The sequence below is a fragment of the Penicillium subrubescens genome (assembly GCF_028828155.1).
Source record: "Penicillium subrubescens strain IBT 31985 chromosome Unknown utg000011l_segment0_segment0, whole genome shotgun sequence".
Classification (NCBI taxonomy): Eukaryota; Fungi; Ascomycota; class Eurotiomycetes; order Eurotiales; family Aspergillaceae; genus Penicillium; species Penicillium subrubescens.
Genome location: NW_026643161.1, coordinates 888,691 through 904,696, shown reverse-complemented (window position 1 = coordinate 904,696; position 16,006 = coordinate 888,691). Strand labels below are relative to the sequence as shown.

At 50.3% G+C, this 16,006-nt stretch overlaps 5 protein-coding genes across 5 annotated transcripts; 1 reads left to right on the top strand and 4 right to left on the bottom strand.

Annotated features, from left to right (window-relative positions):
* Positions 1 to 374: 374 nt before the first annotated feature.
* On the bottom strand, positions 375 to 2,195 carry N7473_012692 (sugar porter family MFS transporter; the record flags this gene model as incomplete). The annotated part of the gene is made up of 4 exons (XM_057158631.1): positions 375 to 1,108; positions 1,184 to 1,645; positions 1,703 to 2,031; positions 2,098 to 2,195. 4 exons carry the CDS (start codon positions 2,193 to 2,195, stop codon positions 375 to 377), a joined length of 1,623 nt encoding a protein of 540 aa, XP_057002585.1.
* Positions 2,196 to 4,653: 2,458 nt separating this feature from the next.
* N7473_012691 (putative manganese ion homeostasis (Fr)) lies at positions 4,654 to 6,705 on the bottom strand (the record flags this gene model as incomplete). The annotated part of the gene is made up of 3 exons (XM_057158630.1): positions 4,654 to 5,956; positions 5,980 to 6,305; positions 6,382 to 6,705. The coding sequence occupies 3 exons, from the start codon at positions 6,703 to 6,705 to the stop codon at positions 4,654 to 4,656; spliced, it is 1,953 nt and encodes a 650-aa protein (XP_057002584.1).
* An 898-nt stretch (positions 6,706 to 7,603) lies between these two features.
* N7473_012690 (cation diffusion facilitator family transporter) lies at positions 7,604 to 9,436 on the bottom strand (the record flags this gene model as incomplete). Its single annotated transcript, XM_057158629.1, has 4 exons — positions 7,604 to 9,013; positions 9,085 to 9,171; positions 9,233 to 9,279; positions 9,358 to 9,436. The coding sequence occupies 4 exons, from the start codon at positions 9,434 to 9,436 to the stop codon at positions 7,604 to 7,606; spliced, it is 1,623 nt and encodes a 540-aa protein (XP_057002583.1).
* A 1,826-nt stretch (positions 9,437 to 11,262) lies between these two features.
* Positions 11,263 to 12,345, bottom strand: N7473_012689 (putative glycosyl hydrolase; the record flags this gene model as incomplete). The annotated part of the gene is made up of 1 exon (XM_057158628.1): positions 11,263 to 12,345. The coding sequence occupies one exon, from the start codon at positions 12,343 to 12,345 to the stop codon at positions 11,263 to 11,265; it is 1,083 nt and encodes a 360-aa protein (XP_057002582.1).
* Positions 12,346 to 13,166: 821 nt separating this feature from the next.
* N7473_012688 (putative alpha/beta hydrolase) lies at positions 13,167 to 14,999 on the top strand. Its single transcript, XM_057158627.1, has 6 exons — positions 13,167 to 13,372; positions 13,430 to 13,469; positions 13,531 to 13,655; positions 13,714 to 13,909; positions 13,966 to 14,266; positions 14,331 to 14,999. Exons 1-6 carry the CDS (start codon positions 13,221 to 13,223, stop codon positions 14,357 to 14,359), a joined length of 843 nt encoding a protein of 280 aa, XP_057002581.1. The 5' UTR covers positions 13,167 to 13,220; the 3' UTR covers positions 14,360 to 14,999.
* The last annotated feature ends 1,007 nt before the right edge of the window (positions 15,000 to 16,006 follow it).

The window sequence follows — 16,006 nt, the reverse complement described above, 5'->3', positions numbered from 1 at the left end:
CTCCGGGGCCTAGAATCTATATTGCTTGACCCATGGAAGAAAAATTTCTCGACAAAAAGCCAGTGTCAACGAGCTTCTACAAACAAACGACGATGCTATTGAGAGCTTGCTAATTGAATGGGGGATTTGCCTACCGGGTACCGCCAAGTCTCTAATCCTCAGTTTTTGCGCTTGAGGTTCGGGTAGAATAGTTGGAATTCTCATATGTAAATTTTTCTATGTTATGAGTATTGAAACATTATAGACCATGCCGAGCAACTATGCAACCTCAACTCATACAAAAACAAATTCTGTCCACGACAAGATGATCCCAATAACAAAACAAAAATACAAAACCAATCCATCATCTATCATTCATAACCCATCATCAAAATCTAAGCATCCATCTTACCAGAGATACTCTCCATATGAGTAGCCTGCTCCCCACTCCTCTTCTCATTAGCCTCAGTCTCAAGCTGCGCCAAATTATTTCCCCCCTTAACACCGCCCGCCACATCCCTTACATCCGTATAATGCACGGAAGGCTCCCAACCAACGGACTGCCAAGCCCGGGGAACCTTAGCATAAAGCTCATCAACCTGCTCCAAAGAAAGCCCCTTAGTCTCATAAATGCACGTATACACGAAAAGCGCACAGATAAAGCAGAATCCGCCCCAGATAAAGAACACCTTAGACTGGAGGTTCGCATTACCAGGGCCGCTGTTGACCATGTAAGGCGTGGCGTAGGCGATGGCCCAGTTCAGGAGCCAGTTTGTCGCGGTCGTGATGGAGAGACACTTTGCGCGGGCCTTGAGCGGGAAGAGCTCGCCTGTTACGACCCAGGCGACGGGGCCCCAGGAGGAGGCGAAGAAGAAGATGTAGATGCAGACGAAGGCGATGAGGACTTTGTTGGCGACGGTGGAGGAGACGGCTGTGCCGACGATGGCGACGATTAGTTGGGAGATGCACATGCCGACGGCGCCGAACATGAGGAGGGGGCGGCGACCCCATTTTTCGACCATGTAGAGGCCGGGGAAGGTGGAGACGACGTTGATGATGTTGGTGATGAGGGTGATGACGAAGGAGTTTTGGATGCCGGAGTTTTGGAAGAAGGTGGTGCCGTAGTAGACTGGAAAGGAGATTGTTAGTAATGTACGAGGGGAGGGGATGGTTTGTAGTAGGGGAAAGTAGGGAATAAACATACAGATGAAGTTGACACCAGCGAGCTGCTGCAGAGCTTGAATTCCGCAACCAGTCGCCAGACGCTTGCCGATGGAGCCGCGCAGGATCTCGAGGTAAGTAGCCTTGCCGAGACGGAGCTCGAACTCGTGGTTGGCCTGGATCTCGGAGAGCTCCTCAATGATAGCAGGGTGGTTGACATCGACGCGGCGGAGACGGGCAAGTGCCTTGGTAGCATCCTCGTAACGGTCCTTCTTGATGAGGAAACGGGGAGTCTCGGGCAGAATGATCATTCCAGCGACCAGAATAATGGCCCAGGCGAATTGGACAGCGACGGGAATACGGTAGCAACCGGTATCCGTGCGGTCCTTGGTGGAATTGTTGACAATAGCAGCCAACAGCAGACCGATGGTGATGGCCAGCTGGTAAGCACCAACAATGGTACCACGGATCCACTTAGGAGCGGTCTCGGACTGGTACAGGGGGACTAGAGGAAATGTTAGATATGATGGCTCGCGATGTTTCGGGGTATCATTTGACGTACTAGTAGCGGAGAGAAGACCGACACCCAGTCCAGCGAAGAATCGACCAGCCACGAACAGTGGGATGGAAGTAGAGGCAGTCTGCAGGATAACACCAAAGCAGAAGACAAAAGTGTCGAGGATCATGCCGATGCGACGACCAAAGTAATCCGCAATAGGGGCAGCACCGAGGGCACCGAAGAAGGTACCGGCAGAGAGAAGGGAGACGATCATAGAGGACTGGGAAGAGGTAACATCGGGGAGACCGTCCTTGGGATTAACGTATCCAGTCGAGAACATCTCACGCCATTTCTTCATGGCCAAGATACCGCTGATAGTACCGGTGTCATATCTATAGAAGGGAAATAGTCAATAGCAATTCAACTTGAGAAAGGCAGGGAGAGAGAACAGAACTCACCCGAAGAGAACACCACCAAAGGCAACAAAAAGACCAATAATAATGGCCGGTGCAGCTGAGCCGACGGCATCGTCGGGCTTCTTCAATGCGAAGCCCATAGCGAAAGAATTGAGTGAAACGAGTTATGGGAATAGGAGTAAGATATCAGGTCGCAGAAAGGAGGTGATAGTATTGAGGGGGGTGCTGCACAGCAGAAACACCCAAATAATAAATAGAAAGACAAGAAGCGAGAAACGAATCAACGAATATCGCCAATGGAGAAAACAATTGAGAAAAAGGAAACCCAAGAAATCCAAGTCAAATCCAACAGGAGAACCACGAGGGTTTAATACTCGAGCCTCCAAACCCAGAAAAATCAATAAATCCAAACTCAAACCAGCCATGATCAGCAACGCGCCCCCCGGGGGCCCCAAAGTGACCGAAACCAGGAAACCAACTCCAAAGCGTCTTTCTCCGGACCCCAGCAAAACAAAAAAGCGAAATGCACTCCGACTCCGAGATTCTTCCCTGCACGGGGGGTGTTAGTTAGGGTTGGGGTGTGGAGTTGCAGTCTGTAAACAAAACCAGCCAATGCACCGATTGTTAAAAGTGGGGGAGTTCTCCAGGAGAAAGCGGGTGGACCGAGATGAATTATTATTGGCTAGAACTACGGCTTAACCGTGGCCGAAAAAGATTCTCGAAGGGGCGCTCCTGCTGGGATCGGCGCCACCAGGACCCGGACTAGACAGGGGGAACTGCGTTCAGGATGGGCAGAGTAGACTATGGTGTGCCGGGTGTGTCTGGTGACTGTTGAATATTCCTAGAGAGGCTAGGCAATAAATAATTGAGGATACTATTCTAGAAGAATATTCATAGGCCATGTCTCATATCTCACGAGGGCAACCGAAAACGGGGTTCGACGGTTGCGGGTGGCTACAGTACGGGGGAGTGGGAGTAAGGGAAAAGAGATATCGACATCCCTTGTTTACATTTACAGTATTATTGTACATTGATTATTCTGATACAAACATAACCATGGTGCCTCTAATTATTGACCATGACCACAATCAAGATGAGTGAAAATACCAAGGAAATATTAGTATCAAGCAAGAAACAAGGATAGCCACCAACGCGGATCGTGGCGTCGTTAGGTTCTGGGCGCAAACCACTTACGTTATGTTATGCCAGTCAGGTACAGAGAGTCAGAGACAAAGTTTGCATTTCATACGTCAGCTCAAGTAGTGAAAGCAGATAGTTAACCAAACCAAAAACTAAACCGTGAAAATTGGATGTCATCAATCCATATCTATTGGCCAAACCCCAATTCTCCAGATTTTAAAAAAAATTTCCCTCCACATCCCCAGAACGTATCCCCAACTCCCCCAGAACCTAGAAGGTCTAGTGTAGTTACATGGGACAACAGGACGGCACACTAGAAACAAGAACATCGTTTTGATCGACCACCAATGTCGTCAGCATCCCAGCAAAAAGCCAATCTTACGCCCCAATACCGAAAGTCTGGTCCGGGTCGACGCCCCATCCGACCGTAGCTTGAGGATGGGATTCGACAGACTTCGAGACTCAAGTGTAAGATTAGACCCGCTTGACATCGAGGGATGCCATGCGACTCTCACCGGTGCCAGATTTAGTATGTTGATAGTGTAAAATGGGGAGACATGTGGCGATAGGCCCTGAAACGAGGAAAAGTTTGTTGGACTCGTGGTTGTATCCACATAGAAGAGGGCATAGAGTGCATACTGTACATACGGGAAGGCAAGGCAGGGCAGGGCACATACATACTGTACAGTATGTACAATAATTTATTTGCTGTCCGTCTGCACTACGACTGCGAGGCTATCCAACAACCTTACCACACAATCCTACCCAAACAAGCATGGGATACCCTGAAAAGAAGTCTCTCGGGCTGATCTCGGGGTACCATCCGCAGATCGTACAGCACATACGGTGTGTATAGTGCTCGAAAATCCTATCCTCCAGGCTCCCTCCCCGGTCACAATCCGTCCCGTGTAACGATCGGCCCGTGTCTAGCCTGACAGGTAACAGAATCCCTGGCTGAAGCCTAAACACCCACCCTAGTGCGGGATTTTTCCCGGGCCGCGGATTGGTTGGATGACCCGATGGCACTCCGAGAAATGCCCGTTTTAGTCGGCGAATCATGGATAGTGGGGGCTACATACAGCCCGTACTGTAGTTGGAACTGGTGTGAGTGTCTAGGTTTCGGGGTTCGATCCAGGGACTAGACTTGTTAGAGTAGTACTAGGCGGGGAGTTTGGGGCCGAAAGCGTGGGCTCCGGGGACTGGACTGAACTCGGGGACGGGGAGAGGAAATACGGGATATGTGGGGATTCGGTCGGGGTCGGGATGGGAGGAGAGACCATTGGTTGTGTTATTGATTTGAATTTGCTATTGTTGTGGAGGACGTCATTAAGAGACCCAGACGAGAAGAAGAGAAGAGAATAGAATAGAAACCCATGAAAAAACCACGATATCGAACAAGGTCTATTATTGTCTATACATGATACGCTCTGACTAAACACACGCGACTCGTTCCCCAGGCTACCAGCGCCAGATCAGAACAAAGTACACCCCCAGCACAGCCAGCGCAACAGACCGAACAGACCGCGCAAAACTCCTCCCAACAAGCGCAGTCTTCGCTCGCAGACCCTTCGCAGGCACAGCCGGCCGATACAATCCCTTATCTTTCGTGCTCACAGCATCATCATCATCATCATCTAGACCCCGATAAGCCTTGCCGTTGGAGTAGCGGGGGGAAGGTGAAATGCCGGCGCGCCCGATTAGGCCACCGGAGGGGAACGTGGAGCTGGACGTACTAGACTGGTATTGGTGATTGGGGTGGAAGCTGCGTCGCTCGGCGAGGGGGAGAACGGAGCCGTTGGCGGGGGCGGGGAAATCGGGGGAAATGAGTGTAGTGTAGAGGGCCTGAGCGAGGAGTATGGCTATGCTAATGCCCAGGATGCAGAGGTAGTGGATAAAGATACCCAGTTGATCGGGGAGGAGGCAGAGGTGGTTTTGGATGGTGGGTGAGGAGCCTTTTTGGGTGGACTCGCCCGTGATTGGGTCGATGGGGTTCCAGAGACTGGTGAGTACGAAGCCTGGGTGTCGGACGCCCATGGCCCAGGATATGCTCTTCACGGTGATTTCGTTGGGGGAGCCGTTGAATTCGCGGTGCGTGACTTCGCAGTAGTCGTGGTCGTCGCCGGAGTAGACTTGGACCACGTTGGGCCCGGCCTTGGATACCACTTCCGTGGAGATGGTCTGGGTCAGCACGTTCTGGTATTGATAACCACCGCCCAGCCGGAGTGAATTAGGCTCGTCTTCTTCGAGGCCCGGTGCTGATGGCGGAAGACGCTCACGCATTGGACCGCAGGGAGTCGCTGCCTTGCGGTAGAGAGGAACGTGCGTAAGGAGAATGGTAGGAAACCCTGCTGACTTGGGCTGTGGAAGTCGTTCGACAGAATCATCTCCTGCTTCCACGATATAGTGTTTAAAGAGCATATCTTCCGACTGGTCCTGTAGCACCCGGAGCTCCTCCGTCTCCGCGGTTGCTTTGCGGACAGCCAGTTGGTCCAAGAATTCATCTGCATCTTTCCAGATGGGCCGAGGAAGGTCATCTTCATTGCCTTCACTTTTAGGGGAGCTCCCCGTCAGAGGATCAGGTTGGTCCATCGCACTCAGCGAGACGGTGTCGACAGAAACGAAAGTGTGATTCCCAATCACATCAACCCGGTTACCATTGCCAAAGTGACTTTGGAACCGCCGGCGCACGGGTTCTTGGATTCCATTGCCGAATCCCAGATCATGGTTTCCAGGCAAACTGGCAATAATCCTGCGTCCACGACTATCAACGGGAGAGAGGAATACTGCTTGAGCCAGGGTTCAATGAATATCCTCATGAACCGACCATATTCCGTCTTCCAGAATGAATCCTTAATCTTCTTATATCGTGCCTCGGGGCTGGTGGTCGTGCTGGTAGCCCATTCTCGCCCGCCATCAAACAGATCCCCTAGAAACAAGACGGAGTCAGGCTCTAGGTTATCTTGTATAAGCGAGAACGATCGACGCATATATTGATCGGTGTATTTGACCGTAAGTGTCGACAGAGGCCACGGGCGGCCGGGGTAAGTATGAGGATCGACAAGCTGGGGGTCGGCAATGAAAGCGATATGATGCGGCGTGGCACCTTGAGGCTAGATATAAATGGTTAGCTCGAGGCAAACCAACAATGCGCACGTAATGTGGCTTCATGCAGCAGCGATAACATACCCATTTCTCCCAGCTCTCCCAAACACATCGATCAATAGCCTCTTGAAAGACCGTCCGCTCTCCATACCAAATCGTAAACAACCACATAAGAACAACAGCATTGGCGACCGTAAACAAGCGCCGAAAACCCAACACCGCCATCCCGCGGACATCACGCCTCCCCCTCGTCCTCCCAAAACTCGCAGCCCCCTCCGCAAACCATTGCTTCGCCGTAGCCGGCAATCCCTCCAATGCCTGTCGAACGACACCTGATGCTTGTCCAGAAACTGAATTCAACGAAGGGAGGGATGAAGCGCCCGCGCTGCGTGCGTAGGCGTAGCTCATGTTGGCGACCGCTAAGCGTACCTGTATTTGCGATGGGTGTGTACTGTAGCTTGGCTACCCCGTAGAGACGGGGTTGGATAAAGAATCAACGTAAGGAAAGTCGCTGCATGCTCCGAAATGCACAAAATGGGACAAAGGAGTGGATAGTGTGAGAAGGTATGTTCAGAACCGCGACTTTATTTTATCGCATGGTGTGTCGCACATTGAAATCAAGGGGTGTTTGCTGTCGTTCTGGCCGGACCCGTCTGGGGATCGTCGGAGTCAGTTGGTCACGTGCTGGGGCTAAGGTTATGATTAGCGTGGTCTTAGACATCTTCGGCTTACATGCAAATGCCTATTTTGGGATGGGACAATTGACTTGAGTCTTGACCCTGGTTTTGATACTATTTGAAGTCGAGCTTTTTGTATAACCATGAAGAAGCCAAATCTCCTCACCATACACGAAGCAAAAATTGTTCCCAACACCATATGCAGTTTGTGTGAGACCGTTGGCTTTGTACAACAATTACAGCTGGAAATCCAATCCACCGGATCGAGCATCTTCCATTAATGGTAGGTAAAAATACATGCGGAGGGTGGTAGAGATATAAATAATGATCTCGACGCCGGTGGTAGCCCAAATCCAATGCCACACCACCAATGATGCCAAGGAGACAATTCACCTGCGAGGCCAGCCTCTTCTAATAATAACTAGTCCAAAAAATCCATGTCGAGGCGAGCGGGAGTGACCGCGAGGAGGTATTAGGGAAGTAAAGAATGGGGAAGACGGGCGTGGAGGTATTCATATAGTATGAAGGATCACGAGAAGTACGAAAGGGTTGTAGGGTAGTGAAGTGGTGCGACCGCAACAATTACGCAGGGTCTGTGACAGGTAAATGAGCGTATAGGGGAATCAAAATCAAGTGGACTTTTTGGGACAGCACTGGCCAACGCGTGCGCAGTTATCATCGCATTCGAGGAGGCAGGCGTGAGAGTCACCCTCGCGGACGCTGGTCGCGCGGCTGGAGTGGTTAGGGTCCTCAGTGCCGGCGCGGGACGACGATGCCTGGGCCTGGTTCTGGTTATCCTCGGTATCGCTGTCAGGGGAAAACTCGGGCTGAATGGTAGAAGAGTGAATGCCATAAGCGTGCAGGCAGCGGCGCACCTGGCGGGCCAGGCGCATGTACCGCTCTGAGCCCTCACCCTTGATCTCGGTGTCGACCTGAATATGGATTGAAGCGACGAGTTTGGTATCATTCAGTTGCCAGACGTGCAGGTGGTGGGTTCCGATAACACCAGGGAGACGCTCAATATCCTCCTTAATGTGGTCGACACTCATGCCCTGGGGCGCCGCCTGAAGAAGGATGCGGGACGCAGCCTTGCACAGCGGGATGGCCGAGGCCAGGATGATGACCGTGATGACCAGGGAGATACCGGGATCGACGTAGAACCGCCACTCGTAGTCGGTCAACCAAATAATCAATGCAGAAGCAATGACACCAATGTTGCCAAGGGCATCACCCATGACGTGTAGGAAGACACCCCGCATATTGAGATCGTGACCGTGGCCATGGCCGCCCTTCTGGCCCTTCGGCTTGGGCTGAGCATGGTTGTGACTCTTGTGAACATCTTCTTCCGTGGGGTGATCTGGGACCGTAAAGGGAACTCCGTTCTCATCGGTGTAATTGGAAGCACGGTCACGATTGCGCAAAAGTCCTGATCGCTCGGTGGGCACCTCACCTTCGCGGCTATCGGAGTCAGACGACTGCTCAGTGTCGAATCCGCCACGGCTGGCAGCTATAATATCCTGTCGGAGAGTAGCCGGGTGCACGTAGATGTCCTCGACGTTCGCCAGAGAAGTGCTGTATCGGCGAGAGCCGCGGCTCTGTGAGTCGGTCACTCGGCGCTTGCGAGAAGTGGATGAGGGCTCAGTAGCAGAATTGAGGAGTCCGTTCGACCCGGTCTCAAGACCGGAAGCTCCATGGCTACCCTTAGCTAATGTAGCGTTCACGTCTCCTTGATCGGTGGCCAGGTAAGTTGCGCCTTCGTTCTCGTGGGTCTGGCCGTGGCCTTGCTCCACGTCCTCCTCGTCATGCTCAGCGCCATGACCATGATCATGACCATGTCCACCATGCGAGTGGTCGTGGAAAAGGGCCAAGCCAAGGATGTTAGATAGAAGCCCAAGACAACCGACGATGCAAACCAGCTTGGGGTTCTGGACTTCCTGGGGCTCCACCAATCGCTGGACGGCTTCTAGGAAAATCGAGAGACACAAAGCCACCAAAAAGACGCCGTTGACGAGGGCACCGAGAGTTTCCGCTCGTTGCCACTGTGTTGGAAAGGATTTGATGTCAGACCGGTTTGCGCGCGGGGCACTCAGGTACCTTGTGGACCACTTACGCCATATGTGTACATCTCGGAGTTTGTTTCGCGATTAGCGACCTTGACGGCCCAGAGCCCGACGCAAAGCGACAGGACATCATTGAGCTAGGATATGGGTCAGATGGGAGACTGAAAAAAGACCATGCTGATTCGACGCGGGTCATACCATATGAAAGGAATCGGCGACGAGGGCAAGGGAGTGGACGGCGTAACCTAATAAGCAAAGATAGTCAGAAGCTAGGCACAATGGCGGGAGCGGCTTGATGCGAATCTGAGGCAGAGAATACTCACCTGTAATTAGCTCTAGTAGGAAGAATGCGGAGTCAATCACCAACAGGATGATGATCCTGTTGGTCTTGGAGAGTCCCATGGCGGCAGTACGTTCGCGATGCGCTGAGTGGCGCTGGACTGCGCGACAGGGATGGACTAGGGTCAAAGTCAAGGAGCAGAGCTCGTATACCAGAGTACGAGGGTGAGAACAAGTCGGGGAAATGAAGGAGCAGTATCCGACCTGGCGAGGGAGGGTATTAAGAGGGGAAAATTTGCGAAGCGATAAGGCGGGCAGGTGGAGGGCGGAGGGCGGAGACTTGCAGGTGATCCGGACCGCAGCTTTTGATGCTGACGCAGGTGGAGAGGTGGAGCTTAAAAAGCACATCACCGCAACGGTTGAACGGGCCGGGAGAGGTGTCCGATCGGGTCCGAAGTGGCGTTATCATCACGTTGTTTATGGTTATAGTATATAGAAGACACATTCTACAATGCCTATCAAAATATCCGTCAAGAAAGAACCGAGAATCCTAGTCTCCCGGATCTTCCGAGGTTGTTAGCTTTGTATGCAAAACACAGCACATTGCATGAAGCATCTGCATCGGCATTCTGGCCCCCACCGGAATGGTCCAGCCTCGTCAAAACAGCCTAACTCAATCAAAACTAAACGCAGCAAACTCTGGCTCTTTTCTGGACCCTCAATCGCGGCCCTTTAGGCTCCAATTTTCCTAGACTTTCTCTTAGTCTCTCTTTTGCCTTTTACCCACTCGAAACTTTCTCAGAACCTTTCGCTCCAACTGATAGCATGTCATACCTTGTGTATCGCATTGTATTCGCATCCCGACTGGTCTCACAACGCTCTGGTCCCCAATGAAACATTACAGCACAGAATATTGGCAGAGCATATTGTTTGTCACCATCGGCACTCGCCGTGCAGACTCGCAAAATGCCCCTCCTCGTCTCGCGTCAAGGATCTCGGCTCCAAACAAGGAACCTAAAGCCCCTCCCGAACCCGCTACTAGCGGCTACTATCGAATCCACATCGACCGCAACTGATTTTTAGGGCTCGAACAGTGGCTGTGAAGACAAATCGCCAAGTGACAGTTCAAGCGCCGTCGTACACTACGCTCACTAGCGCGAGAGTGCAAAAACGCTAGAAAGGGTCCAGTTGGGATGGAATTCGAACGAGGAATGGGATTGGTCTTCAAGTCCCTCGCTCTTGATGCCCCACGTTCGGGAGTGACCGTTTGCCGAGCATAAAATTGCTCCTGTGGAGGTCTTTTCCGGCATTTCTCCTAGTTGAGGCTGAGCTGTCAAGCAATTTGAACAATCCTGAACAATCCGTAATGCTGACTTGTTGAGCTAATGGGTGAAACCGAGACAGATCCACCTTGTAGCATCGCTAGGGTGGAGCTTTGCTTATTTACATTGCAGGTGATGGGAGCGGCTGACAGCTCTATGAGCCCCTAAGACGCCTGCTAGCTCTATTTCTTTATGCTATAGACGATTCAGCCTGAATGCAATTGCCGAGAAGACTGCCAAAGCGTCTATACAGGACCCCATCGAGTAACGCGTTTGGTTACGACCTGTGTCTATTGGATGATCATCTCGTGGCTATGCTGATTGTGGGGGTCATGGTTTTATTGCCTCAACTAATTGCTGCAATGACTACTTCGACTATAAGTTTAGTGCATGCAGAGATTTACTTTGGTGGCTGACTGTGCATCGGGCTCTAATGCATCAGGAATCGATTGGGGCACATGCTGCTTACAACGAGGGCGACAATTGGAAAATTCAAGAAGCTTGATAGAACGTGGTCAAAAGCTTGTACCAAATCGCTGCCAATCTCACTATTTGCTAAGGATTCTTTCCAGTGTATCTCTATGAACAAATCGTCTTATGGGTTCTCGAATCTTGCAATCCAGCTTTTCACACAGTGATCTTCTTACGAAGGGCTAGAATGCGATCAGTGGCCTCTGAGAAAGACTCCTGCGACAAGGAGCCATCCTGCAATGCTGAGACCAGCGCGGTAACAACAGCCTCTCCTTGCGTGACATTCCGTGCAGACGCAAGAATTATATCCATACCGGCCTGGCTAGCCAGGACACCGCGCGCGGCATCATCGCCAAAGGCATGAAGAGCCCCAGCCTCGATTGCGTCTGTAATAGTGACACCCTGGAAACCAAGTCGCCCGCGCAGCTCATCCTGAATCCAGGCTTTGCTTAGTCCTGACGGGTACTTGGCGTCCAAGGCCGGGTACAGTGCCCAAGAGTTCATTACCATGTCAACACCAGCGGGAATAGCCTTCGTGTACGGGATTTCGTCGACGGCGCGAATCTCATCCAGTGTCAGGTCGATGGTGACGGGCACCTCATCCGTGTTCTCAGTTTTGCCAGCCGCTCCAAGACCAGGGAAGTGTTTAGCTGTTGCGATGATCCCGGCTGCTTGCTGGGCGCTAATGAACGCTGGTCCACATGTTGCGACCAGCGCAGAGGTATTCCCATAGGAACGGCCATAATTATCCAAAAAGTCGCCTGCCTCGCGATACACCCCCAGGACTGGCGCAAGATTGGTATTCACCTGGTAGTTCCGGAGAGCACTCGCAGCGTCCTTGCCAGATTGTGTCGCACTCGCTCGCGGGTTGCTCGACTGGCCAACTTGTTTGGCGCTTTGGACTGGTCCACCGGGTAGTCGTCGGACTATTCCGCCCTCTTGGTCGGTCATAATCAATAGAGGGCTTCCCACATACGTGGAGCTCTGTTTATAGGCATCTTGGAAGTCGCTGATGATTGTGCTGATGTTGTCGGCGACGTTTTCTCCGAAGAGGATGATACCACCCACTTTGCCTTGTTTGATCAAGTCGAATAGATGTGTTGGTGGGTTGAGGCCTGGATAAGAGAAAACAACGTGGTGTCCAACTTGTGCAGATATATCATCTGATCTTCCAGCCTGAGTTGACGTGGCTAGAGAGAAGCAGAGAGTAAGAAGATGTGAGGCTGTAGTCCACCGCATATTGAGGGCTTTCACTGCACAAGAGTGGAAATTCGAGCATCTGCCACCTAGCTATAAGGCGAGACTCGCGTTTTATCAACATTTTCGAACCTCGTATTAATTGCCGGAGTAGAGTTGCCTTTTTCATTGTCCGAGGTTTATGCAGGAACATCGGCAGGATTGTGTTACATTGATCGGCGTTCGTCAAGCCTATTCTGGGCGAGGGGTCTTTGTTGACATACGAGGTTACCTTGCCATCGCTCACCCCGCGTCTCAACTAGAGTATTATTTCCATATCTTGCACAATTGAATCTTGATTTTGGCTATTGATAAGGTGCCCAGCGTTACGCTACTAGTGCATTCTTAGCTTCGAATTCGGGGTGTGGATCTCTTACTCTATCTAGTCTACTGTTTTGGAGTACATAGGGGGTCAAGATTTATCATTGTAAGAGAGAAATGGAGGAGAGAAAGATTACTGACACTGCGGATATTATGCTTCGGGTATCGACCTGAAGCTCGGTCCATCAGAATTAGGCGAGAGATATGTTTCTCGGGAGTGCACACCCCCTCAGAGTAGCCCATGGATCATACTAAGCATTCATCGAAACCAGTCAACATGACAACATAGGAATGAGATAATAACCACTTAATTAATCCGAAAAAAATGTTCACGAGTGTCGTAAGATTTGCCTGTATTCAGTCCCCAACATCGCTTCCGGGCACGATGTTGGCGTTCATCGGGGAGTGGACCCGTACCCCGATCGGCATCTAGCAGGAACGCCGACGCCGACGTTCCCCGGCGTCGCTAGGTCGAATTTCTCCCAGATCTGTTCACAACCTGACGGCCAATCGCTTTGAATCATCATTTATCGAGAAAAAGGAGGACAGGAAGGACTATGAGGGGTCTTGCAGCCGGTAGGGTGCGATTGGCTTATGAACTGCATCGCTCAAGTAAACATGACCCCTCAACGCGTCTAGCTAAACATGCTCCGATCCTATTTCTTCATGGCTTTCTTGGATCAAAACGAGAGAATCGACAGATGAGCAGGTAATATGACCCTCCACCCTCAATCACGCGTTTTGATGCTTATCTGCTCCGATTCAGGAATCTTGCCAAGGAATTGGCGCGTGATGTTTACGCTTTGGTATTAGCAAAATCAAGGAGTCTGAGAATTTGCATGATAAGTCAATCTAACACTAATCTAGGATCTTCGAAATCATGGTGACTCCGGTCACCACCCGAAGCATGATTACATGGAGATGGCATTGGATGTTGAGTCATTCATTGGCCAACATGGGCTCGTGCGACCGACGCTGATTGGCCACTCAATGTAGGTTTCCAGGTCGTGGATTGTTATATTGGATCTAAGTGCTGATAACTTGGTACAGGGGTGCAAAAACGGCTTTAACTCTAGCACTCCATTCACCGAAATTGGTATATAATGTGGTAGCTGTCGATAATTGTCCCATCAATTTGCCTATTGGGCCGGATTTCCTCACCTATCTTGAAGGCATGGCAAAGGTTGAGCAACACACAGTCCGGACACATGCCGAAGCTGACGAGATAATCCGTCAATTCGAATTGGTAAGACCTAGACTGATAATTGCTGGTAATACCTATTTACTGACCGTGCGATATAGGATCCACCAGTCCGACTCTGGTTGTTGAGCAATTTTGTCAAGGAGAACGGTTCGCCTTACTTGAGACTACGCGTACCGTTGGATATCTTGAAAAAGGCCATGGGACCACTGGGGGATTTCCCATATAACAGTGGGAATGTCACGTTTCAGGGACCGACCCTTTTCCTTCGAGCTCTACAAAGTAACTACATCCCGCAAAGCTCCTTCCCCCTGATCTCCCACTTTTTCCCGCAATCGGAGATTGTGGATATGGACTGTGGGCATTGGATTGTGCAGGATAGGCCTAAGCAGTTTCAGGAAGGTATGTTATCAGAGATCACTGTGTCATGTTTGCAAAATTGCTCATGTGTGATTTGTTTCATTAGAGGTGGTGAGATTCTTGCAGAAGTATTGAGAGAAAGTTACCGACTTGGATTGCCGATAAACTTGATTTGATGTCGACAGGACTTACTCTCCGTGGTTGATGCTATCTCCAGACCCTTTCGGCTTTTATACGCATGAAATGGATTCTATGCAAAGAAAATCTCTCGACAGGAACAGGTGGGTTTCAAGGTTCCAGAGCCAATATCGACGATCCTCGATCGTACGATCCATGGTGAGAGGCGGAAATTTGATTTCCATAGCTCGATTGAACCAATCGGACTCTCTTAATATTCCATCGGTATCATCGGCATACCTCAAATCCCAAATGTGCCTTAAGAGTTGTTGCGATTTCTGGACTTCTTCTTGATAAGAGCGCGCGAGTTTGCCGAGAAAGCTCTCGAGTTGTCGAGTATTCTGAATATACATTCTGGTTTTCGTTGTAGAGTGGGATTTTGATTTTTGCTTTGCCGTTCCAAACGCGTTGCTGAAGCGGGTGGCCCGTCGACTACCCTTTTTGGTTGAGACGGCGGAGAGAGAAGAGTACAAAGAGGACTTCTCAGAGTATATAAATGTGGATCACATGAAGTTCGCAGAGAGGTAGTACGAGCTCACTCGTTACTACTATCTATCAACGTAGTGTCACTGATGGGTGGATCTTCAGGAAATGCGGGGCCTCTTATGTATTCAAAACAAAGGAAAACGAATCAGGACGTCGATGATCCACTGGCTGATATCCACGCTTCCTCCTATCTTCTCTAATAAAATTAATCTAGATGATTAGTTTTCATAGATCGTGAGCTTTGAACATACATTGGAAGAGACTAGTAACTGATAAGGAGTTGTTGGGGCATTGCAGCTTGTGATGACTTGCTAAGATAGAACCGACATCAATGGGTGTCAAACACAGGATTGAATCAATGAAAGTAAACACCAGAACTTAATACGAAGGTACTGTCACTCGAGCTCTTCTTGCATGACGGTTTTGACTCATTTTATCACAATAAAGAAGGGCATCAGAATGACATTGTTGGCATTTCTGGATTTTTGTTAGGGATTACAAGAGAGGTGTGTAGATATTCAGGCAGTCTGTAATTTGATTGGTCGAAAAGACAATCCTTAGATCGTGCTGGGGATTTTCTAGAACAAATCTAGAGAAGTAAAGATGAAAATACCATATCAGGAACCTTTCACGCTAAGCCTTTTGTGCCACTGATTCCAATGAACGCTCCTTTATCGAGAGACAGACTCAGCCCAGCTTCCCAAGATACAGACGCTTACCGCGTGCTCGTAACCGCCGAAGAAACTTCCCCGGGTTATTGTCGAGATCAAAAACCTCCGGATTCATCGGGTTCCGCGGACCCACAACCTTCACGGCCCCACTACTGACAACTTCCGTATCGGGAAGTTCAAAGGCGAAAATCTTGGCCACGACTTTAAATCGGCGGCCACGTTCAATTTTGATGGTAGCTTGGCAACAATTAAGTAAAATTTTTTATCGAAAGCAGTTCATGCCACTGATCTGGAGTATTAGCAAGCATCTTCGATTTCTATTCCCCTATTCAGGAAGTTGAGAGTAGATGGCCATAGTTGCTTAAAAATCAATGTCGCCGTGGACAGAATGACTTGGCTGTATAAGAGAGAAATGTGGTACCTTGTTGAGGACATAGTGAAGCTTGAC